The sequence below is a fragment of the Protopterus annectens genome, chromosome 3.part1, assembly GCF_019279795.1.
Source record: "Protopterus annectens isolate FY-2018-M chromosome 3.part1, PAN1.0, whole genome shotgun sequence".
In the NCBI taxonomy this organism is placed as follows: domain Eukaryota; kingdom Metazoa; phylum Chordata; order Ceratodontiformes; family Protopteridae; genus Protopterus; species Protopterus annectens.
Genome location: NC_056732.1, coordinates 1,609,008,537 through 1,609,033,313, shown reverse-complemented (window position 1 = coordinate 1,609,033,313; position 24,777 = coordinate 1,609,008,537). Strand labels below are relative to the sequence as shown.

The window sequence follows — 24,777 nt, the reverse complement described above, 5'->3', positions numbered from 1 at the left end:
GGGGGGTGTCTAGTACACAGAAAGTAACACTACATGACCAACATACTAGTAGAAACAATAATTTAAAGAAAGAGGACACACATCTCACATTTCCCTTTTTCTGAAGCAAAAATAAATGACCTTGTGTAGTAGAATTTTGCAATACATTTCATTAAAGTCTACAGATTTTACACTGTCTCTTAGATAATGTGCTTATACTTTTGCATCAGTTTTGTCACATTCTGTTTTTAAACGTGTTTCTGAGGGGTATCTCACATTTACTGGAATTCAAATTTTATGCTGACTAGATGTCCAGTTTTGGCCATGTCTACAGGTTGAAAAGGTGTGTATGTATTCCTATATGAAAGAGTTCAACACTAGACACAGCTGGGTACAGTTAAATAACAATAAAAGGTGCTGGACACATCAAATACTAAAATCAATGTCATACCCAGCTCTTGTAGACTGCTAGCAAGGCCTACAAACTAATCACAACAGCATGTTTTAAAACAAATGTTGACATGATTTAAATAAACGTGCTTTATTTGAAATTATATAAAACTTCTCTTGCATTTCACAGTTAACACAGTCATTAATTAAAGTAACAGGGTAAAGACATTATGGCTTATATTCCCTGAAATATTTGTGTTCTAAAACAGAAAATAACAAGGGTATCAGGCTGATTATGAAAGGGACATCAATGTGAAATGCTTGCATTTTCTAGAGCAGGCACATTATCATTCCATTTAAGATGAAATTATGTTTTTCAGTTCCTGTCACAAAGCCCCTTGTTCACATGGAACCACATCTAGGAGCTGTGGAGTACATCGGTAACCTGACACTCAGGTGTTCTGTACGGAATGGCACAAGAATCAGCTACCATTGGTTGAAAAGTGGAGTCAACATTGAAGCCGGCTCACGATACAGCTTTTCTCTAAACAAACAGATGTTTTTCATTTCTCCTGTAACAAAAGAAGACATTGCTAATTACAGCTGCGTGGTTAAGAATTTTGTAAGCCAGCAGGAAAGTGAGCCTATTACACCAAACATTTATTGTAAGTATATTAAATATTTATGGACATTATTGTATAGGCTCTAAACTCTTCCTTGTCATATAGTAAAATTAGTTCTTAGACATGTTATAAGCCTTCTTCAAACATTAACGTCATTTTAGCTTCCACAAAACTTTGGAAAATGATTGATGTTCATACAGAAAACAGTTTCACTTTGCACTGTAGATGAAGAATGATGTTAAATTCTTTTGAGTGTCTGCTCATTTTTTTAATTTTGTACCTTTTAACCCTGTCCTCATCATAACTTCTTGTTTTGTCAGCACTGACTAAAACTAGTTGGACCGTGTTTAATACGAGCTCATAGCTTCATATGACAAACTCACCTGTGTAGTTGTTTATCATGCTGCCAGAAATAACATTGCTACAATATTGCTGCTTCTTAGCATCACCATTATTTATGTCTTTTATGTCCTGAGCTTCTTTACCAGGGTGAGGGTGCCTTTAATCATACCTGCCCTTACTGCCAGAAGCTGGGAGTCTAATAAGACTGCAGCTTCATAAATACAGAGGATGTAAGTCAGGAAATTCTTCTTCATGGCACACCTCATCACAAAAGGTTTCTCATCCAGAAAAAAAGAGGTCATTGTTCCCCTCTACTCATCACTCATTAGACCCATTATAGAGTACAATGCCCCTTTTCGTATGTACCTCACAAGACATCTACAACAACTGGAAAGGCTGCAGAAATACCTCACAAAGAGGATTACCGGCCTCAAACAGATGCCCTACACAGACCATCTAAAAAAACTCCAGCTTTACTCCGTTGCATATCGCCTACTCAGAGGTGATCTCTGCCTAACATACAAAGCTATGTCAAACCCAGAGCTGTTGGACATGCTCCACTTAAAGAAATCCCAATCCCTCCAAGCTACACACTCTAGGGACCTAAACCTTGTCACCACAATAAACAGAACATGCCGGAGGGATAGATTCCTGTCCCAGAGACTTCCCATACTCTGGAATAAACTACCTATCTATATCAAACAAAGCTCCTCATTAGCACTCTTCAAGAAAAATCTTGATGATTGGATGGGAAATAGGAAATTCACCCAGGGGATCACCTCTGTGGCTCTGCTCAACAGTGGCACAGGAAAATAATTTTCTTGGGTGCAAAAGCCAGGGTACCTTTTTGGCTGGGCTTGTATAGGCCCCAGGTCCGATAGCCTAGTACCTACCTATGAACCTATGAGGGTAAATGCTGTCCCCGGGGGCATTCAGACAGCCATGATGGTGGTTTGTTCCCTTATCAGCATTCTAGCAAAGATAGCATAAATGATAGACCCTAATGCCCTCCATTGGCTGGAGGAAGTGTGACCTGTATCACATCTTAGATTTCTATGCCCTCCCCTTGTGACTGCATATGTTCCAATGCTGAACACCACAACATATGCAGCTTAGTGGCCAAATTCCCATACTACGGAGAGGTTATAGGATTAGACCATCCTGATTTGTCCCTCACCCCAGAATGAGCACAAGAATTCTCATCCTGTCAAACTAGTTCTAACAGATGCTTGAAATGCTAATTGAAGTCAGATTGCCTGTGCCATAGACAAGGAAGACATAAATACATTACCTTTAGCAAGTGAATAGAACTTCAGTAACATATCAGTTAGTTACAGACACTACAGCTCTAAACCTCCGCCATAACACCTGTGACTTTACAGTTCTTGTAAACTCTGCTAGTATAACTCGCACTTGTACCATTGACCACTGAATGCTATACAAATGTTGGCTGCTAGTAGCATTTGAGCATGTAATCTGTGTACAATATAAGGGAATGCCTGATATATAGTTTAAGTTGACCGTTCAGCATAGTCCCTAAGTAACACAGCATGCCCCACTATTATCTTTGTAATTTTATGCTGTCATGTAGTGACTGTCATGGACCTTAGCTGTGCTTGAGACACAGATGCTTCACCTGTGCTACTGTGTGCCATGCTTGAGCCTGCCAAAAGGGCTGCTATGCTGCTCCTGCAAGGTTGTATACATGGAAGATTGAAGAGCAAAGGAAAAAACTCTTCAGTATAACATTTTTGGTGAATGTAGGGTTATGGTTAGTAGGAAGAATGTTTTACATCATAGTCCTGGAAGAATTAAGTTTTCCATCCTAGCTCATGAATTTAGACATTTATGGAATTATCTAGTTAAAAGTGTTTTAGGGTCCTAGCAACTATTGAAAAGTATTTGTTTAAGGTTTATAGAATGGATGTTAGGATGCTAATGGCTGACTCTAGATCTCAGCAGTTAGGAACTGGAGTCCAGTCACTGGAGGTTAGATAAGTTTTGGGTGACTACTATTTAAACTAGAACATACAAAATGCAATGAAAATGACATTCAAATTCAGTGATTTTATTAAAAATGTTAGTAACTCTCTGGCACCTCGGGTAATCCTAACCATCCAGACTGTGAGTTCTCTGATATGGTTATTTTGCTCCTTAACTAGTTTTATTTATTTTCTCTTATTTATTTTATATCTTCATCATTCCTTTGCAGAGAATGTTCAACTGTTTCAAACAAAAAAAACTTGTATTTTTCACTTCTTCTCCTTTTTCATTAATTAAACTTTCCATCTATGCTGTACTTTTAATTTTTCATAAAACAGGTGACACCTTACTTATTTCCTTTATTTGTACTTTCCGGTTTCTCTTCAAATACTAATTTTCTCTTTTGATATTTTTTAAACTTATCCAGTACTGTATCCGAAATTCAGAAAAAAAAATCCTCACATTCTTTGAAAATATTTATTTTCCTGGTGTGAAAACAAAAATGAGAGTTTGAACTTTAAGCGCTCATATTTCTACAGTAATAAAACCATTTTGTCTTATTCCACAAAATATCGGTTGACAAGCAGAAAAAATATAATTTTGGAAAGCATTTATTGTCATTTCCATTGCATCACATCACAAGACCAGTTTCCATTGTATAATCTGTCTGATATAAGCTCCTTGACATGCCATATTCTTATTTTCTTCACCTCCAAAACATAATTTATAACCATTATAACTTTCTTTTTCTGCTTCTTCCTACAGTATAAGTAAAATCTGTACATAATGTTGTTATTCCTTTTACATGCATCTCTAATTAAAAAAAAAACACTAGATTGAATTTCTAAAGGGGCATACTTTATTAATTCTTTCACCTTTTTTCCCTTCTTCCCATTTATTTATTCACAAATTTTGTTAACCAGGTAGGTGGCCTGGTCAAAAGAACTTTTTCAGCCATGACCCAGGTTAAGTGGCAGAATGGAAACCAACAAGTAATATGGTTGGGAGAGTGGCCTAATGGTCAAGGTGTTTGTCTTACAAGCACAAGGTGCAAGGTTTGAGCCTCACAAGGTTTAATTAACTAGACTTAAAATGGCTCGCAAGGGCAGTTAGCCTAGTATGAGCTTGTAAACATTTACACACAAGTCAATGATACAGTACTTCAAAATATAATACAGTGAAGTACCTTCTCTTAAAATACAATACTCAGTGTAGATAAATAAAATGTGTTGATTATATGACATTAGTGTGATATTATTTGCTGCAGATGGAAGCCTGCAAACTTTCAAACAGGTAAGTAGATCATGCTTTTACAAATCAAAGTAAAGCATTATGGAAATAGTGCATACAAGTGATTAGTTCAGACTTAGCCATTGGGATTAATGCAAGCACAAGAAAATTATTTTAGGAGATGTTGGTTTAGTGCTTGTTTGAAATGATTGAGACTTTCTTAAATTCTAATATTTGCTGGTAAGTTGTTCCAAAGTACTCAGTCTAACTTAGAGAATGCCTTTTCCCCCCATTGTGGTTTTGAACTTGGGCTTTTGAATGTGTAGTTGTGTTGCTTAATGAGAAGTTTAGATTTTAACAGGGGAAAGTATGCAAGATTTAGAATTCTGTGCAGCTATAAGCTGAGTTGGAATGTTTCCCAGTTTGTTATTGGGAGCCAGTGTAAGGAACATTATTTGTCAGTGACAGGTCCAGTTGCCAATATGACATATACATATATATATATATATATATATATATATATATATATATATATATATATATATATATATACATATATATATATATATATATATATATATATATATATATATATATATATACACACCAAATTTTTTTGTTAGCAGTCTGTAACGTGTATATTAGAGGCAGATTGATACGCTATACTTTGATTTATGAATTAAGACATTTCTAGCTTCAGTTTGTCAGGTACAGTGTGAAAGCAGGGAGATTTTGTAGCAGAGTTTTAACTGTGATAGAGTTTTGTTAAAGACCATTTATGTTGGTTTCTTAAAAGTGAGGGATGGGTCAAGAGTCATGCCCAGGAACCTTAGTTCTGAGACTGTAGGAGGGGTGTTACCTTGGTTACATGTAATTAGTGCGGGGGGGGGGGGCATGGGAGTTTTTCAGGGGAACCAGAAATCATCAGGTTAGATTTAATCATAGTTATTAGTAGCCTGTCACTGCTAATTCCATTGTCAAGGACAATGAAGCTGTTTTGCAGCTTACTTTGTACTGAACTGTGCTCATTACTAGATTCTGTAAGAAACATACAGTATTATATTTTTATTGGTTGAGTATACTGTAAAATCATTACTGAAAAAAAGAAAAAAGCAGACCTCCTAATACTGACCCTTGTGGGACCCCAGTTTTTAGATTACCAGGAGTAGGGAGGGCATTGATGGCAAAGAACTGGAAAGTTCTATTTGTGATGTAGCAACTGAGCCCATTGTAATGTAGGAGTTCCAACATTTAGTTTGGCTGTTTTTCTGTAAGAATAGCATAATCAGCTGTTTCAACAGCCCTTGTTGGGCCAATGAACAGTCTTCCAGTTATTTTGGAGTCATTAATGGCATTGAATATCATATTAGTGGCAGTGCATACTTAAGATATTTTTGAATCCATGTTGAACATTACAGATGAGGTCATATTTATTTATATGTTCAAAATGTTGCTTGTAAATTATTATTTTTTTAAATATTTTAGTAAGAGGACAAAGATTAGCAATCTACATATCTATCCATCCTATCTCTATCACTCCCTAGTCCTTCACACTAATATCACTCCAAGATAGAAGCAACAATAAAATTCCAGAAAAGTTTTCTGTTCCAAATGAAAATAACCAAAGCTTTTTCCTCCTTTCTATTTAATTTCTTTCATTCATATTGTGTAATATGTTGTATCATGTATTCGGATTCCATTGCAATTCTCTTCTTTAATCCATTCAATTAATGCTTTATTTCTTGGCATAGTCATAATTCTATGTGCAAAAATAAAGACATTATGTACTCACCATAATGTTCCATGTTTGCTGTCCAGTATCTCGCCTTCATACTTGCTGGTTGGGTTGGGTTCAGAGCCGGAACTCGGCTCCAACTTGGCCGCATACCAAAGTTGGAGAGTTTCTACTGGCTCAAGGCTACAACCTATCCCATGATGCTTAGCGGCTGTTACCCAGATCTCGTTTGAGGGAAAGAGCTCCCTATGATATGTTTAACACACAAAAAGAGAAAATATATGAAATATATTGGTCATAAAGGTAAAAGAAAGGCAAGATGGGAATCAGACCATATTTGCCAATTGTAAAAATTCCTCTAGATCCTACAGGAGGGGGATGGCTGGGTGGGATGCAAGAATGAAGGCAAGATACTGGACAACAAACATGGAACTTTATGGTGAGTACATAACTTCTTTATGAGTAGATAACTTCTTTATGTTATGTTGTCCTATCTCGCCTTCATTCTTGCTGGTTGGGACAGAGTCCCCAGCCCATTTCTCTTGGGTGGCTCAAGGGAATAAACTCTTCAGGACAGTGGAACCAGAGGATGCCCTGTTCCAGGAGACCACATCTACTTTGTAATGAGAGATAAAGGTGTGAGGATTAACCCATATAGCAGCAGCACAAATTGAATCCAGTGGAAGTCTGGATTGAAAAGCAATGAAAGTAGACACCGCTCTAGTCAAATGTCCTTTCACTTTCCTTGGCGGTTCTTTATTATGAGAGTGATAAACATATTTAATAGTCTCAGTAAGCCATTTGGACAAAGTAACTTTTCAGACTGCCCAGCCTTTTTTCGTTTCTGAATAGGACACAAACAATTGATCTGATTTTCTGAAATCTTTCGTCCTGTGTAAATAAAAACGCAGTTGTCTATGTACATCCAATTGGTGAAGCTTATATTCTGCCTTGTTGCTATAGTTAGGAAAAAACACAGACAATTCTATAGATTGGTTTAAATTTGCTTCAGAACAAACTTTTGGCAAGAAGGAGGGATTTGTTCTGAGGGAAACTCTATCTTTGTGGAAGATCAAATAGGGAGGACGGATGGTTAAAGCCTGCAACTCTGAAACCCTCTTAGCTGAGGTAACTGCTGTTAGAAAGAGTGTTTTCCAGGATAACAATTTTTGCAAACAAACGGATGCTGGTTCAAAGGTGGAAAGAATCAAAGCTGATAATACTAAATTTAGATCCCATGGGGAAGGAGTTTCTCTTACAGGAGGTCTTAATAAGAATGTACCCCTGAGGAAGGCCTTGCATAACTTGCGGGACATTACATTGGATCCAAGTTCTCCCACATGATAATTGGATATAGTGGCTAGCTGAACTCGAATAGTGGCCACCCCTGCTCTTTGATTAAAAATTTATGTCAGGAATTCCAAAATTGCAGGTATAGGGGCTGTAAAGGGATCTATTTTTTTTGTCTGCCCAACAAGAGAATCTCTTCCATTTGTTTGCGTAAAGTTTCCTAGTTGTCTTTTTGTGCGTGGAGACCAAAATATGGCATACTGCAGGGAATAATTCTGGAAGCCTGGTTAAGATTGGAAGTGGAGAAACCAAGCTGTCAGCCTGAGGATCTGAAGGGCAATATGGAGCGTTCCTGACTGATGCGTCAGAAGATCTGGCACTGGGTCCAGGATCCATGGATCCTCCTGAAGGTGGGGCCAAAGGAAGGGGAACCAGATCTGACAAGGCCAGTATGGAGTAATGAGAATTAACCTGCAACTCAATGACTTGGCTTTCTGAATAACTTTTGGAATCAAAGGAAGTGGGGGAAAAGCATAAAGAAGTCCCAGGCGCCAATCATGGGCGAGTGCCTCCCTCTGTGACTCTCCTGGAGGGGAAATGAGGGCAAAGTAGTTGCTGCATTTGGCATTGAAGGGAGTAGCAAAAAGGTCGCAGCAAGGCTGGCCCCATTTGGGAAAAATTTGATTCACAACTTCCTGAGGCAAGAGAATCACTCTGCTTAGCCTGTCTGCTATGACATTGGATTTCCCCAGGATGTGCGTTGCCAAACTCTCTGGGCCTCTCGACATAGGGGATAGGATCTGGTTCCTCCCTGTTTGTTGATGTACCATACCACTGACATATTGTCTGTCTGAATTGCGATATTCCCCGTGGGAAGAGAGTTCTGAAATGCTTGCAATGCCAGAAGCATCACCCTCATCTCTAGGACATTGATGTGCAAATGGTACTCTTGATCTTTCCAAACCCCTTGGACCATCTGTCCCAGATAATGCCACCCCCCACCCTTTCTGAAACGCGTCCGTGGTTACTGTAGCAACAGGTTGGGGAAGTACAAACAGTCTGCTCATTGTTACCTGGGTGGACTGGATTTACCAAAGCAAGTCCCTCTTGCAGGAATCTGTAATGAGAATCTTGTGAGACATGGGTAACTCCTGCATGGACCATTGCGTGAAGAGTAGCCACTGTAGTATTCGCATGTGAAGTTGTGCCAGGGGAACTAGTGTTATTGTTGCTGCTATAGAGCCTAAGACCTTGAGAGCAAATCTTGCCTGTATTTTTTTCTTGTTGAGTAAGATAAGCACTTGACTGCGTAGTGTTTGTATCCTTTCTTGAGGCAGTTTTGCTAACATATCATTTGTGTTTAAAGCTGTGCCTATAAAGGTAATACGCTGTGATGGCAACAAGGCAGATTTTTCTGCATTTATAGTAATGCCTAGTTTTGAATAGAGATGGATGGTGGAGTCCCTGACTGATTAGTAGCTGCTCAGTGGTGGCAGTTAGGAGCCAGTCGTATAAGTATGGAAACACCTTGAATCCTTGATGTCTCAAATGAGCCGTCACCACTGACATGCATTTGGTAAACACTCTGGGGGCTGTGGTGAGTCCAAAGGGCAGAGCTCTGAACTGGTAATGACTGGCTCCCAGCCAGAAGCGTAGAAATCTTCTGGAGTGACTGTCCATCTTTATGTGATAGTACGTGTCATGAAGATCTAACGAGCATGTCCAATTGTCTTTTCCCAGAAACAGAAGTATAGACTGCAGTGTTTCCATCCAGAACTTTGACTTCTTCACTGACTTGTTTAGTCTGCTGAGATCCAATATGGGTCTCCAGTCCCCTGTCTTTTTTGGAACTAAAAAAAACCTTGAGTAAATTCCAGATGCTATCTGGTCTGCAGGGACTTCTTGGATGACTCTTTTTTCTAGCAACCTTTGAATTTCTAGGGTTGCTTGATCCCTTTGACTGGGTGGAATGTCCGGGATAAACTTTGATGGATGAGGTGAACAATGGAAGGAAATGTTGTAACCCCTGGATATAATGGACTGTACCCATTTGTCTTGAGTCAATTTTCAGCCAGGTGTCTGGATACAGTGATAGCCTCCCCCCAACTGCCTACAGAAGCGGACAGTCGGGCCTCCTTTCAGGAGTGCTGGAAGGGCCAACCGGAGAAAGTATCTCTGTCTCCCTGATTCTGTGGACCCCATCTGCTGTGTGGATGGTGTCTTCCATTGTTATTTCCCCCTCTGCCCCTGGGGGGAAGATCACCACAAGCAACAGACAAGGCTACTTTGGACTTCTGGAACCACATCTTTCCACTCTTCTGACTTTTAGAATAAGGTCTGGTAGGGGTGGAAAAATGGACTCCAACTGCAGATAGAGTCTTACCATCTTGTTGGCTCCTGGTGAGTGTTTCTTTCACTTTCAGCTCGAACAAGGGCGAGCCATCAAAGGGGGCATCAATAAAGGAAGATCTGAAGGGTTCAGCGAACTTGCAAAGGTGCATCCTGTGCCTGCTGCCCTGCTCGCTCCATCGGCTGCGTAGGAAATGAGGCGCATGGAGGAGTTACTAATGGAGGTTAAGGTTGCAAGCTGAGAATTAATCTTATCTGATAAATCCTGGGCTGTAGCACCTTGTAGGGTATCTTCCAGCTCTTTTAGGAGATCCCTCTGAAGTCAGGTGAAATGTGACAAATAATTCAGCGACCGCAAGGTAAAGGCTGCTGAGGAGAAAGTACACTTCCCATACTTGCCTGTCGTGTGAGACTCCTTGTTCAGTGGATGGACAGATGCAGAAGTTTCACCTTACTCCTTTGTAGCCACAGCCACCACCATTGCATCAACTGGAACTCCCTTAGTTAAATACTGTCTGTCCTCTGGGGCCTTAATAGATTTATTTGGCCTCCGCAGAACGGGGTTCACTGATTCTGGAGAGGCCCACACCTTCCAACTCACTACACCCAGGAGAGGGTCGAAAGGTGGAGACACCCAAGAGGTGGAGGGGTGAGAGCCAAATGCCTCCAGGTATACTGACTCATCTTCAGAAGGGGAGAGGGACTTCCAGCTGCCACTCTGCTTAAGGATCTCCAGGATGTCTGAAAAGGAGACATCCTCAGAGGGCAGCCGTGGAGACCCTTCTGAATCCTCCAAGTCAGTATCAGAAGTAACAGACTCAGGGGAGTTTACGTGCTTCCTCTTACACTGTCTCTTCCAAGGGTCCTCCTTGGAGGGATGTTCTGGGGAGGTATCGGAAGAAGAGGTTCCACCCATTGGGGTTTCCTGGGACACTGACTCTCTACTCTGGGGGTGATGGAGGGATGATTAAGAGGTGGACACCGGCCCTTTTGGGGAAAGAGAGGCTGGAGCCAAAGGTGGAGCAGACTCAGTGGAGAGCACACACCTCATCACCTCAAAAGCACCGCGATCCTGGGCCGAATGAGACTCCGGTCCCGGAGGCTGGCTCTGAGGCTGATGTGGGAGCTGAACTCACCCGAGCTGAAGTGCCGAGTGGGAGCGACGGTTCCAACAAGGGTATGACTCGACTCTTCCCCCCAGAGCCGACCAGGGAGTGTTGACCCCCAGATCTCTCGATGGAAGACAACATCAACAAAATTGGAGCAGACGTTGGAGCCAAGATATCAGGAGTGATTATTGGCTCCACCGGTTCCAGCACAATGACTTCCATACCCTCTGGCTCTGAACCCGTCTGAGTCAGAGGAGGAATCAACAGTATCTGAGGCACAGTTGTCGGCTCCATGATCCGATGGGCTGGGCTTGAGAGAATTTCTGCTAGGGCCCGGGTCCGGAGCAACCTCTTCATGACTTGGTCCATGTCATCGTCCGATAATTTGGAGGATCAAGAGAAATGGCTTGATGATTTGTGGCTACCTGCCACAGACTGTAGCAAAGGAGATTGCAGCATCGAATGAACAGGCTCCAAGGATGGTGACCAACTCCTTTTTTGGCTCCACAATGGTTCAATGGTTCCGAGGAGACAGATGGAACCAAGGGAGGGCCAAATTTGTCGAAACTGATAACTTTTGGATCCGAGAATGCTGTATCTTTGAATCTGCTTGACGGCTCAGACACAGGAGCTGACGAAGCCGCCTTTTTTGACTTATCCAGTTTTGAGGTCTGATTACTTTCTTCAACTTTCAACAAGCCCCTCAGAATGAGCTTATTTTTTCTCTCCTGTAAGACTTTTGCACTGAAACTATGGCAAATGGAGCAGGAGTCTTGGAGATGGACTTGTCCTAGACAGTAGACACAACTTGTGTGTCCGTCCATTATAGACATTTTCTGGGTGTATGAATCACACTTTTTAAACCCAGATTGTTTGTGCTCCTTAACAGATTCTTTAGACATCTTAACTGTCAATAAAAATAACACAACAGTAATTTTAAACTACGACTTTAAAAGAGAGAAGCAAGATAGAGAAGTTTTTTTTTTTTTTTTTTTTTTTTTAACTAGAAAAACGGAAAGTATAGGGGGTAGGAGAAGTCTCTAAATTAAACGACAATCTCCTCCAACCCAAGGAGACACCTCTAATTTAAACGGTAACTCCTTAAGGGAGGAAAAGAAGCCCTAAGGGAAAAAATGGGCTAGGGGGAAAGAATCCTCTAACTGAAATGGATTATTTAACTAGCTAAGGGGAAGAGAAAACTCAAGACCCAAAGAGACAGCCACAAAAAACAGCCAAGAATAATACAATCACACAAAAAAGGCACTGTACTATAACTGGGAAAGGTGAAGTAAGATGTGATAGTAAGTTTTAGGAGAAGTTATCCAAAAAGCAGAGTATAATATGAAAAATTACTAGCCTGAACCAGCAAAGACAATCCCGAAGCTTCAAGTGGCAAACGAGATCTGGGGAACAGCTGCTAAGCACCATGGGATAGGTTGTAGCCTCGAGCCAGTAGAAGCTCCCAAGCTTTGGTGTGCGGCCAACTCTGAGCCGAGTTCTGGCTCCAAATCCAACCATTAAGAATGAAGGCAAGATAAGACAACATAACATTGATAATATTTCATCTTAAAACATTCATTTTCCTTTTTTGCTTCCTTTGCCTTTTCTTTTTTCTTATCCATTGTCCAATAAGTAGTTTTCTACCTTTCTTATTTGTGTCCTGTGTTTCTTCAACGGTTCACTGTTTATGCCCTATGTTTTTAAAGTCTATTTCAAAATTTTCACTGCTTTTCAGTATTTGAAGCCTGTTTCTAGTCCACATTTTTTCTTTCACTTCCAAGAGTTCAGCATTATTTTCTACTACTACAGTCTTATCACTTTCTCTTTTGCACTCCCTTTCTTCCTCCACTTATTTTCTATAGTTATTATCAGATCTCCAATCCCCTTGTTTATACCATTTTCCATATTCTCCTTTTCTTCCTGTCTTTCTATTTCATAAATACTTTTAATATTACAGTTAGGCCATAGTAAGGTCGTAAATCTTCTTGAGATCCACATCTTGTACAGTTTGGATTACACCTCCAGTGGAAATGCCCACTAGTTTTACAGCTTGTGCAAAATCCATTTCATGCAGTTTTGCACAAAATGCTATACTTTATGGAATATGAAGCTTGTAGTACTCTTTAAGACTCACCAGTTTTTCAATAATGCACTCTCTATGCATATAAACACCACAGCCAGTTTCCACCACTAGTCAGAACTATAGCTAAGTCATCTGTCCTCAACTGTAGTTTCCAAAACTGGCCCGTTTGAGACTTGAAGAGCAAAACTAAATAAATGAATAAATTAAAATTACAAAAAGTCTTCTCCTCAAAGTTGAACAACAAAACAGATAACTACTCTGCTCCTGTGAAACTATATATAACAAGCTGTTTGACATGATAGTCACAAACAGCTTGCCACAGTTAAGTCACCATACACTGAGCACTTACTTCAGCCTTGACTGCAAATGCAATACTGGCATTCATTTATGAAAACCAGAATCATGGCTTTCATAAAGAAATGATAGTACTGTGCTAATGCACCATGGATAAATGCCAGTCCTGCCCCCTCCATCAGCCTCCATTTAGGGCAACCACCCCTTCACCACATCCTAGTTATGGCTCTGACTGCAGTCCATATTGTTCTTTTTCCTGTTGAACTTGGCAACCATCAAGCCTACCCCTTTCAATAAAGCATCTTCACTCCCCTGCCCTAGGTGTTCTTCACTAAAGACAAGTAATGACCAGGGGTGGCTGTCATACATGTAGCCCCAGTAGTGTTATGTGCCCTTGCCAGCACTCTAGCAAAGAAGGCTTATTTTGTATGGGCCCCAGCCATTCTCTTTGGTGGGAGATAAGCGGCCTGTATTACTGTGGGAACCACTATGCCCCCCAATATGAGCTCATGCTCTCATGTACCCAAAATGAGGGCTACCAGTTTTAGGGTTTTGTAGCTGAATGCACTCCCTGGGCCATCGTTTGTGTCTTTGGACCTGCTCCAAGGACTTGTGGCATTGGACAATTCTTTTTGCCACCTTCCCTGTGGATAACATGTCAGCTCCAACTGATGCCTTAGCTGTTAACAGAACTCACGTAATCTAAGCAACAGTCAGAACTTTATCCAGCTGTGCCAGTGGAGATGGTTAATCCATATTGTACCTTTATCTAATATTTTTACACGGAAAAAATTAGAATTAGTCAATTTTGCAAATTCTTCTCTAAGGTCTGTTTAAAATAAAACCTCTGTTTAGAAACACAATTCAAATATCCTCCAGATAGAAGGAGTTAACTCCTTAATTGCAAAGTCAGTCCACAAATCTTGTCTCCCACATTTTTACAAAATTCACAGGTGTCTATTCTTTGCCCTCTCAGTCTCAAACAACACACCACAGAAACAGTTATGTTGGTACATGTATTATTGCCCTTGCCTGCTTAACAATTAACTTGCTTGACTTCAGAGTAAAGTTCCATAAATATATCCATGTGAAAGCTCTACCTTCTTTTCCATATCTCAAAGCCTAATAATATTAGTTGTGGTTGCTGGGTCTGACTGTGATCTCACTGTGACAACAGCCACATACAAGCATACCTTCAACCTTTCAGTACTCTGTTTCCACTTATCTTGCATGGGTGTCCTTTATCCCTGTGCTTATTCATCATGGCTCGGCTCCTGGGCAGGTTTGTAATTTTACAGGTTTGCTTTCCTTTGCTTCCAGTAGTATCCATGTGCTCAATGATATTTGAGCACCGCATTTCTAAAAGTTCTACTTTGAAGTTTGCGGTAAATCCCTCATATTAGCAAAAGGCATTCTGCTTTCATCAGAAATTATTTCAACATCAATCTATTGTACCCCAATACTTTCCATAAGCCAGCTTATGTTTCTGTTTCCATTAACATTTTTAATTTCAAAGCTGGTGTCTGTCAGCCTGTCCATGTAGAAACTCCTTCACACCCCCCGAAATGTAAATCACTATTAGACAGTTGTGCAACCTTCACAAATATCTAATAGCAGTCTATACACTGTAGAAAATGTGGGGTTTTGCCCTGAAGTAAATCAATGCACAAGTGGACTATCATTAGGTGTTTGCTATTTTTTCAGGTTCTGGTTTCTAAAAAAAAAAAAAAACTATTTAATTCTTTTTAATCATCTGCTATATGTATCTGGTAAATTTAAAACATCATGAGGCATTTTTTAGAACTAATTTATACCCAGCTGTGAATCATGAATTTTACTAAAAATGTTTCCTTGCAGATTTAAAGGAATACAATTTTTGTTTTGTTTAAATAATAGGACTTGAAGAAACAAAAGCTCATTTTTGAATGGAAAATAAGCTCTTATCATAGGTTGAAGTGATTTAGCCTTATAGAGTTATAAGACCATCTTGAAATTGTGCAAACAATGCATTTCATAGTCACCTTATCTACATGTTTTGAGTTCTTGTAACATCTCAGCAGACATTGACCATTGGAAATCAGCCTACAATATGTCTAGGTCCTTCTTAAAGAAATCTTACTTACAGTACTGAAAATAAAACTTGATCAATTAACCAATGTATATATTAGCCATTCCCATCAAAATTGTGAGAATTAAAATTGTGAGTCTTTGTCATTTTGAACGTTAGTGATAGAAGTAGAAGAGAATATGCCATTATAGGTAGAGAATATTCTTATATGGTTTTGACCTGCATCCCAATTTTTTTATTTGTTTTGGATATGTCATAGCCCGTGTGCTTATCAGATTTTAGATTATTTCTATCAGTGATTACCCCTGGTAATTTAACTCATTTACTCTAATGGAGATATTCCTCATATTGATCACTGATGCAGTAGCCTTAGCTATATGGGTTATATCCTGCCAAGGGTATAACAGACAGTCAGCTTCCAAAGCTTCAGGACACCTTCCCCACACCCAAATTGTCAGGCAGCTGAGCTGAGCTAACTAAAAGACAAGTTTGGGCATGAAGTCCTTCAGAACTTTTCTGCCACCAGAGAGTACAGTACTCTAATGATTTTGAGGATCGACTGTAAGCTTGTGCTTTCTTTAGCTGGGTAGACAAGATCCCTTTGGGTATAAAATCTTTCCATTTTCTTATATTTTACTAATGTTTTATTACGTTCCTCTTCAATAAAAGTTATTTTAAAGCTAGGAGTGTTGTGTTTTAACAGACTATCTTGAGACTATAAGATACTTTTAAACAGAGCACTTGTTTCTGTCATTCTAAATGTAGAGTTATCCAGCTGATAAACTACTTTCTGTGAAGAAACTGCTTTAATTTTAAGGTTGTGGGGCTGCTATGTTTGAAAGTGCTTTTTACTGTGTTTGTTCTGCCAAATAAGTATCTTTTGTGGACTTGTAGTTTTACTAGCATTGTTGCTTGCTTTCCCCAAGATAGAGGCAGCATTTTTGGCTTGACCGTGGAACAGATTGTCACTCCCATGGTCGGTACTTCTTCCAGCCACAAAAAGAAAAAGCTAAGCAAACAGCCTTTGCCACCACAGCAGGCTAGCAATTTGTTTCAGCCACAGGTGGGTGACTCTGCTGTGGCCATTTGTTGTACCTCAGACCAAGCATCTTTTATCCAGGATCCCACTGGGGTATCACCTACAGCAACTGTGAACCAGGGATTAGCCGCAGCCTCTGCAGCTGCTGGGTTCCCTGTCATTGGACAAGGGAAACCACTCTTGTCAGTTCTGGGGGAGGGAACAAGGAAGGTTTCCCTCTTGTGTCAGTATGCTGTGCCCATCCTTTGGGAAGCAGCAGCTGTCATTATTAACATGACTGGCCCCATTTGTTCCTGTCAAAAAAAAAACATAAGAGTAAGTATCTACTCCTCTTCAAATTTTTTCGGATAGAAGTAGTCTACTGGGACTGGCTCAGGGTTTGATTCAGGCTGTTGATCCTTCCTGTAGAGTAGTTTCTGGTAAAAGAAAGAAAAAGGGATGCCTCCCTTCCTGAAGAGACTCAAGATTGTGAATCTGGACCAGAGGATACAGGGACAGATTCAGAGTTTTGTCCTCAGATTTCTTATTCAGAATCAGAGGAGAGCTCTCTGATTCTTCCTGTGGGGGGTTCTCTTTGTCTGAGACTATTGCTACAATGTCCCAGTATTTTTAGTGGGAGAACACTGAGATTTCTCATTCCCTCAAAAAGAACTATGAGTTATTACAGAAAAATTTTCCAGAAGCTGCATTCATTCCTCATGTCCGGTCTACTTTAGTGGATGTGCTTTATTGCCTGCAATTTTCCTGATAGTCAGACAGGTGTCCCTAAAAAGGCAGGTAGGATATATAAAATTCCTTAGGCTTTTTAAATTTGTATGCACTATTCCCAAACCTGATCCAGAAGCTACAGCCTTAATTGGCTCCACTGCTGCTAAGCATTTAGTTAATTCCATTCCTACTCTTCGTAATAAGGATGGGAAAATTATTGATAGGTATGGGAAAAACAGTATACTTCTGCAAATTTGAATTTCAGAATATTAAATTGTCAGGCTCATATGTTAAAGTTTATTCTGACATACTGTGAAAGTATGAGGAATGTTTATCTCCTATTTATTTTAATGAAAAAAAAATCTGCTTTATATAACTTAGTTTCTTCGATTGCACAGGTCACTGCTAATTGTTTGCAGTGCGTGTATGACTCTGTTGATAGTTCTTCCAGGGCTGTGGTCACTGGTACAGTTTTAAAGAGGTTTGCTTGGCTGCATTCTCAGAACTTTCCAGATGATGTTAAAAATGAGATTTTAAATTTGCTGTCACATAGAGATTTAGTGTTTGGCTTCCCTGCAGAAGAGGTGATCAGAAAGTGTGATGAAAGGGGCAAGCTGATCAAAGGAATCTCTAAGATTTATATGCCTTCCTTTTCCAAATTGTTCAAGGGATTTTCTTTCTCCTCATCAAATATCAACAAAAAATGGAATAAAGAGTCTCAATGGTGTTCATGTAAATAAACATTTAAGAAGTAGCAAGGAGATTCCAAAAAGAAGTCTCCAACTTCTCAAAACCAAGAGCACTCCAAGTCTGAATGACTATTCAAGAGACCTTAAATCTTCATTTTTCTCTTTGGCAGCAGATTGTGTCAGACAAATGCATTCTGAAAATCATTCATTGGGGTTATAGATGGCAGTGGAAGGACATTACTCCTTTCTAGGGGATCATTCCTCATCCTGCAGATTAGACTGTTTTCTTTCCAACTGTTCCTCATCACATTATCAGTTCTCTGCCTTACCTTTTGGACTATCCACTGCACCAAGAGTGTTCACAAAGTGTCTAGCTCCAGGTATAGCTCATTGCAGGCTACAGGGTGTCTACATTTCCATACTTAGATGACTTGCTTATCTTTGCAGAGTTTTTTTCAAATCTCAGGAATCTCTCTCTCCCCCTCTCTCTTGGGTAAGGGATCTCTTACACAAGCTGGGATTCCAAGAGAACATTCAAAAGTCTTTCTTGATTCCCTCATGTACAATTGTGTCCCTGTGATATCACCTAGACAGCTCAGTTCAAAGAGCTTTTCTTCCACAGAAAAAATCAGATCTTTATTTAGATCTATTTCTATGATTTTCCACTCAGACTTCAGTCATTGTGGGGCAATACCTTAGGATTTGGAGTCTCATGGTATTTATGATTCTCATGATATCCCTGTCAAGACTCCACATGAGAAAGATACAGCAGTGTCTGAAATCGCTTTGGCCCCAGCATCAACACCCTTTTTCTTTTCAGATCCCAGTGCTGGAGTTTGTCAGAAGAGAAATCACTTGTTGGAGACAACAGATATCCTTAAATCAAGGTCTCCCCTTCTCTCTCTCTATTCCAAAGCAGTCAGTCACCACAGATGCTTCAGTCTTTGATTGGGGAGCAGTTTAGGACAAATAAACATATTTTGGGTGTGGGACACCAAGGACAGATACAAGCACATAAATATCAAGGAGACACTTGCCTTGATCAAGACACTCAATTCTCTGAGCCATCTTTGATCCTTGGGACCTCTTCAAGTAGTTATAGACAATAAAATAGTACCCCCTTTGCAAACTAGCCATGTTAGCCTGTGATATAGCTTCACAGCACAATCTCACTCTACAGGCATCCTACATTCTGTCAGAGCAAAAGTGCATGACAGACAAGCTGAGCATGACCAGGGCAGACCCTCACAAATGGAAACTAGATCCAGGGGTCTTCAAGATTTGATCCATATGTGGGGAGGTCCTCAAGTAAACCTCTTTGCTTCCTCTCTGAATAATCAACTGGCAAAATTCTGTTCCAGGACTCCATGCGAAAAGGTCTACAAGACAGATGCCTTTTCTTTTCTTTGGACAGGAAGTTCCTGTATGCCTTTCCAATCTTTTAACTAATATCCAGGGTACATCTGATGACTCATATGGAACCCCCCAATATGTTTGTGGTGACTCCCTTCTGGCCCAGGCAACTGTGGTTCTCCCTTCTTTTGATAATGGCTATGGGGCAATTACCAGACGCTTCCTCACAAAATGGATCTACTCACATAAGAAAAAGGGTGTTTGATACACCCTGATGTCAATCATCTTCATCTAACTGCCTGGATAATAGGGCCTTAATTCCTTTTAGGCATCTGTTTTTTGAGGAAGTACAGCAGGCACTAATGAAGGCAAGAGCATTCTCCACTATGAAATCATATATTAGCAAGTGGAAATGGTTTTCAAGTTGGTGCCATCATCATGACCAGCACCCATTCAGGGCTAATTGTTCCCTGGTTTTACTATATTTGTGTGAGTTACTATCCTATGGTCCTTATTATTCTTCTGTCAAGGTTAATTTATCAGCCATTTCAGCATGTCTGCCCATGAATCCTCCTCTTTCAAGGGAGTCACATGTCAAAATGTTCTAGAAAAGGGTTTTGCATAACAGGCCTATAATTAAACCGGTGGCCCCTCTTTCGAATCTTAATTTTGCGTTACAGACACTAACACTTGTTCCATATGAACCAGCTAATCTGGTTGACTTCAGGTTCTTAACATGGAAAACAGCTTTATTGATTCCTCTGACCTCTGCAAGAGGGGTATCTGAGTTGCAAGCTTTTGTGGTGAGTCAACCCTACCATATTTTCCACAAGGACAGTGTTTCTTTGAAAACTAATCCTTCTTTTATGCCTAAAGTGGTATCTGAGTTTACTTTAAGTCAAACTGTCCATCTCCCCATTTTCTTTCCTGAACCTAAAAATGAGGGAGAAAGGATACTCCATGCCTTGGAAGTCCACAGACAGCTCCAGTATTATCTTGACAGAACGAAATCTTTCAGATCATCAGATCAAATGCTCATTTCTTGTGAAGATAAGAATTTATTTATTTTTATTTATTTATTTTACATTTGTTGACCGGGTTAGTCCAACTGGATACATGTCCATTTTCAGCAGAGGCCCGTGGAGAAAAGCTCCACAATAAAAACAACACAAAAATTTACATACAGATAAATTCACATTAACATAATAAAAAGAACACAAAAATTTACATACAGATAAATTCACATTAACATAATAAAAAGAACACATAAATTTACATACAGATAAATTCACATTAACGTGATATGTAAGTAACAGTAGTATGGATACGTTAAGCAACAGAGAGGTTAAGATTATAAGCTCAGAGGAGAAGGATGAAACTTTATCCCACAATAAGACCCTAGCCCTTATGAGGTGCAGGCAGGCCAAGAGGAGCTAGAATCCTATGAACGAGCAGAGATAAAGGCTTGGTGATCAGAGGAGTTACAATTATAGGAAACTTGAACGAAGAGAAAAGAGAGAAGCCCTTAGTTAATAGTATGTGGGTGGTATGAGACTTTTAGGATTAGTCTGGATTAGCACATGGGCATAGCCAATGTGACTTAAAGAATTTTTTAAGATTATTTTTGAATTGGCTAAGTGAGGTAATAAGTCTTAGGTTATTAGGAAGGGAATTCCAGAGCTTTCCTATGGAATTGGCATAAAGAGCATCACCACCCGAATTATTAGATTTAGCGGTTAGTACCAGGACACTATTTGAAGATCGAAGGGAATTGAGATTGGAGTAGGGAGTCAGAAGTTTACTCAGTGAGGGGGTTTTATCTGGTTCCTTAATTATTTTAAATGCTTCAGTGAGTTGGTTAAGTTTGAGAAGATTAGGCAGTTCTAACCAGTCAAGTTTCCTTAGGTTAAGGCAGTGGTGAGTACGATAAGGTGCTCCTGTTACAAATTTGGCAATATGGTTATAGGCAACAGAGAGTTTATTAACCTCTCTTTTATTGAGGAAAGAAAGTATTGGAGAGGCATACAATAGGGTGGAGAGGAAGTGTGTACATGCAATGGTTAGTTTGGCATTAGGGGTTAGAAAGTTCTTAATTCTGTACATAGAACCGAGTTTCTTATTTACTGTCTTTATGGTTTGACTAATGTGCATATCAAATTTAAGCTTGTGGTCAATAGTGACACCTAGTAGTTTGGTGTTGGTGACAGGCTCAATGATGGTACCATTAATGGATTGAACGTAGAAGGTCCTATTATTAGAATGTGGAGGGTGTTGCCCTAGAGGAGTAGCTAAGGTGGGGAAAAATAGTAGTAACTTAGTTTTTGTTGGATTTAGGATGAGTTTCCATTTGGTGAACCATTTTTCAACTGCAGCAAAGCAGTGTTGGGTGACTACTTGGAGATCATGGAGAGAAACATCAGAGCAGATCAGGGTAGAGTCGTCTGCATATTGAATGCAGGTGGCCTTGGGGATGACTGAGTGAAGATCATTTATGAATATGAAGAAAAGAAGGGGACCAAGTATAGAGCCCTGGGGAACTCCTATGGTGTTAGGTAGCAGGTGAGATAGCTTGTTTTGCCACTGGACTGCTTGTTGCCTACCAGAAAGGTAAGCATTAAACCATCTTAGGGCTGGGTTATCGAGGTGTAGGGTTTCAAGGGTGTGGAGCAATAGCTGGTGATTGACCATGTCGAAGGCTTTTGACAAGTCAAGAAAGAGAGCGGAAGTTATTATTTTGTTATTACGGTTGCTATTGACTGAGTCAACAAAGGAAAGGAGGGCAGTGGTTGTACTATGATGGGGTCGAAAACCATGTTGAGTTTTGGACAAAAGATTGTTTAGGGTGAGATAGTGTAGGAGTTGCTTGTGAACACACCTTTCCATAATTTTTGCTATTGGAGACAATATTGCTATAAGTCTATAGTTCGATGTTTCCGTGGAGGAGCCTCCCTTATGAAGTGGGATGATGTATGATATTTTCCAAATGGAGGGGATGGTGGCCTCTGTTATAGTTCTGTTAATCAAGATTGAGATGGGATAGGCTATAACATCTGATGCTATTTGTAGGTATTCCGCTGGGAGACGATCAGCCGATAGGGTGGATGGTTTAAGTTTCTTCAATAGGGTTCTAATGTAGGAGGTGGATGTTGGTTGTAAGTTAAAGGAGGGTAGAGGTTTGCCAGTAGCATTAGTTAAGGAGGAGGAAGAAGTAGTTAGCTGACTGGCTAGGGACTGGATGGTCTCGGTGAAAAAAGAGTTAAAAGTATTGGCTACTTCTTCAGGATCTTTACCAATAAGTTTCTCAGGGGTAGGGGTAGTTGATTTCCCAGAATGGAGGAGGTTATTAAAACCTGCCCAGAACTTCTTTGGATTATTCTGGTGTTTATCCTGGAGGTGACAGAAATAGTTCTTTTTATCCCGGGTAATGTCTGTTTTCGTAGAATTTCTAAGCTGCTGAAATTTGATGCGATCTAGAGGTGCTTTAGTAGCTCGCCATTTATCCCAGGCCTGGTCTCTAAGTTTAATTTTTGATTTGGTTTCTCTAGTTAGCCAAGGTGCTATCCGTTCCTTGGATCTGATTAGTCGGTTTGGTGCATGAGAGTCCAGTATGTTTAGGAATGTGTCATTAAAGTATGTCACACTCTCATCTAGGGGTAGAGTTTTTAGCATGGACCAGTTACAGGATTTAAGTTCTGCTAGGAATTGTGCTGGGACAAATTTCTTCTTATTTCTAACAAGTCTATATATGGGAAGGTTGGTACATGTAAATTTATGTTTTATTATGAAAGTGACAAGGTGGTCACTGAGGTCATTGGGGAGGGTCCCAGTGGTATATTTATGTGTGTCTTTATTGGTAAGAATCCAGTCGATGGTGCTCTCTTTTTGTTGAGCATTTCCAATTCTTGTTGGAGATATAATATTTTGGGAGAAACCATGTAAGTTAATGGGCAGGGGATTCGTCTGAGCAAAGCAATGGGACCAGTCAATATTAAAGTCCCCTAGTACAATGGTTTCTTGAGGGTAGTTCGTGGCTAACCAACTTAGAGCTAGCTCCAAGGTTTCTAAGTTCTTCCCAGGTGGGATGTAAACTACAATAAGATTGATACTTTTTTGGATGTTTATAGGTTCATAGGTTAGTACTAGGCTAACTGCCCTTGTGAGCCATTTTAAGCCTAGCCAATTATCCCTTGGGAGATTTGAACCCTGCACCTTGTGTTTGCAAGGCAAACACCTTAAGCATTAGGCCACCCTCCCATTTATCTTCTTCATTTACATTTTTAACTTAAGGAAGATTTTCTATGATGCAACAACCCACTTGTCCATTTCTGGGGAGCAAAAGGACAAATAGAGATTTGCCTACGGTCGCAAATGCAATACTGGACTTTAGTATGGTTCTGAACCTGCCAGTTTTCTTCCCTGAACCCAGTGCTCCAGCCTGTAAGCCAAGGTGAGTCTACACTTTGATTTTTAACACCAGGGGTACTTCAAAGGTGTTTAATAACATAAACATATAAATAATTACTTAGATATGTCATCTGGATACTTGGTTCAACATCAGTATGCAAATCCTTTGCCATAGTGCTGTGAATTCACAACCCCCATATCTGGAATATATGCTGCATTGTCATCCAGATGGGAAAGGGGCACTGTGTCTTCCTCATTCACCTGGCGATCGAATTCTGATTTCAAGGTTGGACGCTGATTGTCAGGGAAAGCCAGTGAAAAAAGAGCTTCAGGCTCACAAACAAACTTGTAGACATAACGTTCTCCAGCCACCTTCTGCATGATGCCTTTCTCATAGTAGTATCTGAGAGATCGACTGAGCTTGTCATAATTCATAGCTGGTCTATTCTTTTGCATTCCTCAAAGCCTTGCTACCTCTTCTGGTTCAATTAGTTTAAACTCCATGCCTCGGCCTGTCCAGGCAATAAAGTTTGAATTAGATGGGTCATCTAAGAGTGCCACCAGGAACTGCCAGAGCTGCAGAGAGCCACGGCGATGATAAGGAGGACCCTCACGGAACATTCCAACTTCCTGCTTAATATCACCTTCAAACTTCTCTGGAACAACGCAAGCATCATCACAGAATGCTCTCATTGGTTTCTCATAACCAAAACCAGGCTCGTAACCATAATCTGTTTAGGCATATATTTAGGGCAATTAGTTCTATATTAGAGACCTTGGGAGGTTGTAATGGATTCATAATGATATTCAATGTACTTCTAAACATTACAGCTATTCCACCACCCCTTTTTTTTATCCGATCATCCCTTAAGATATTATACCCAGGTGGGAGAATCTCTTCATCCTTTGTGGTTGGTTTGAGCCATGTTTCAGATAGACACATAATGTCTGGGAGATGTGTGGCTAACATAGCATGTAAATTATGAACCTTGTTATTTATACTTCTTAGATTAAGATGGAAGATGAGGAGGGATCAAGTAGATCTTTGAGCTAATTTTGGGGTGACAGAGTCTAGGTTAGTGGTTGGGCCTGGGTTAGGGTGTATGTCA

General features: G+C 40.1%; 1 protein-coding gene across 1 annotated transcript in view; it reads left to right on the top strand.

Moving 5' to 3' along the window:
• The window catches only part of LOC122798577 (HEPACAM family member 2-like), a 705,131-nt gene that overhangs the window by 119,756 nt on the left and 560,598 nt on the right, over window positions 1-24,777 (top strand). Inside the window, exon 3 of the mRNA XM_044067643.1 lies at window positions 750-1,034. Within this exon, the coding sequence (XP_043923578.1) occupies window positions 750-1,034 (285 nt within the window). The remainder of the gene's footprint in view (window positions 1-749; window positions 1,035-24,777) is intronic.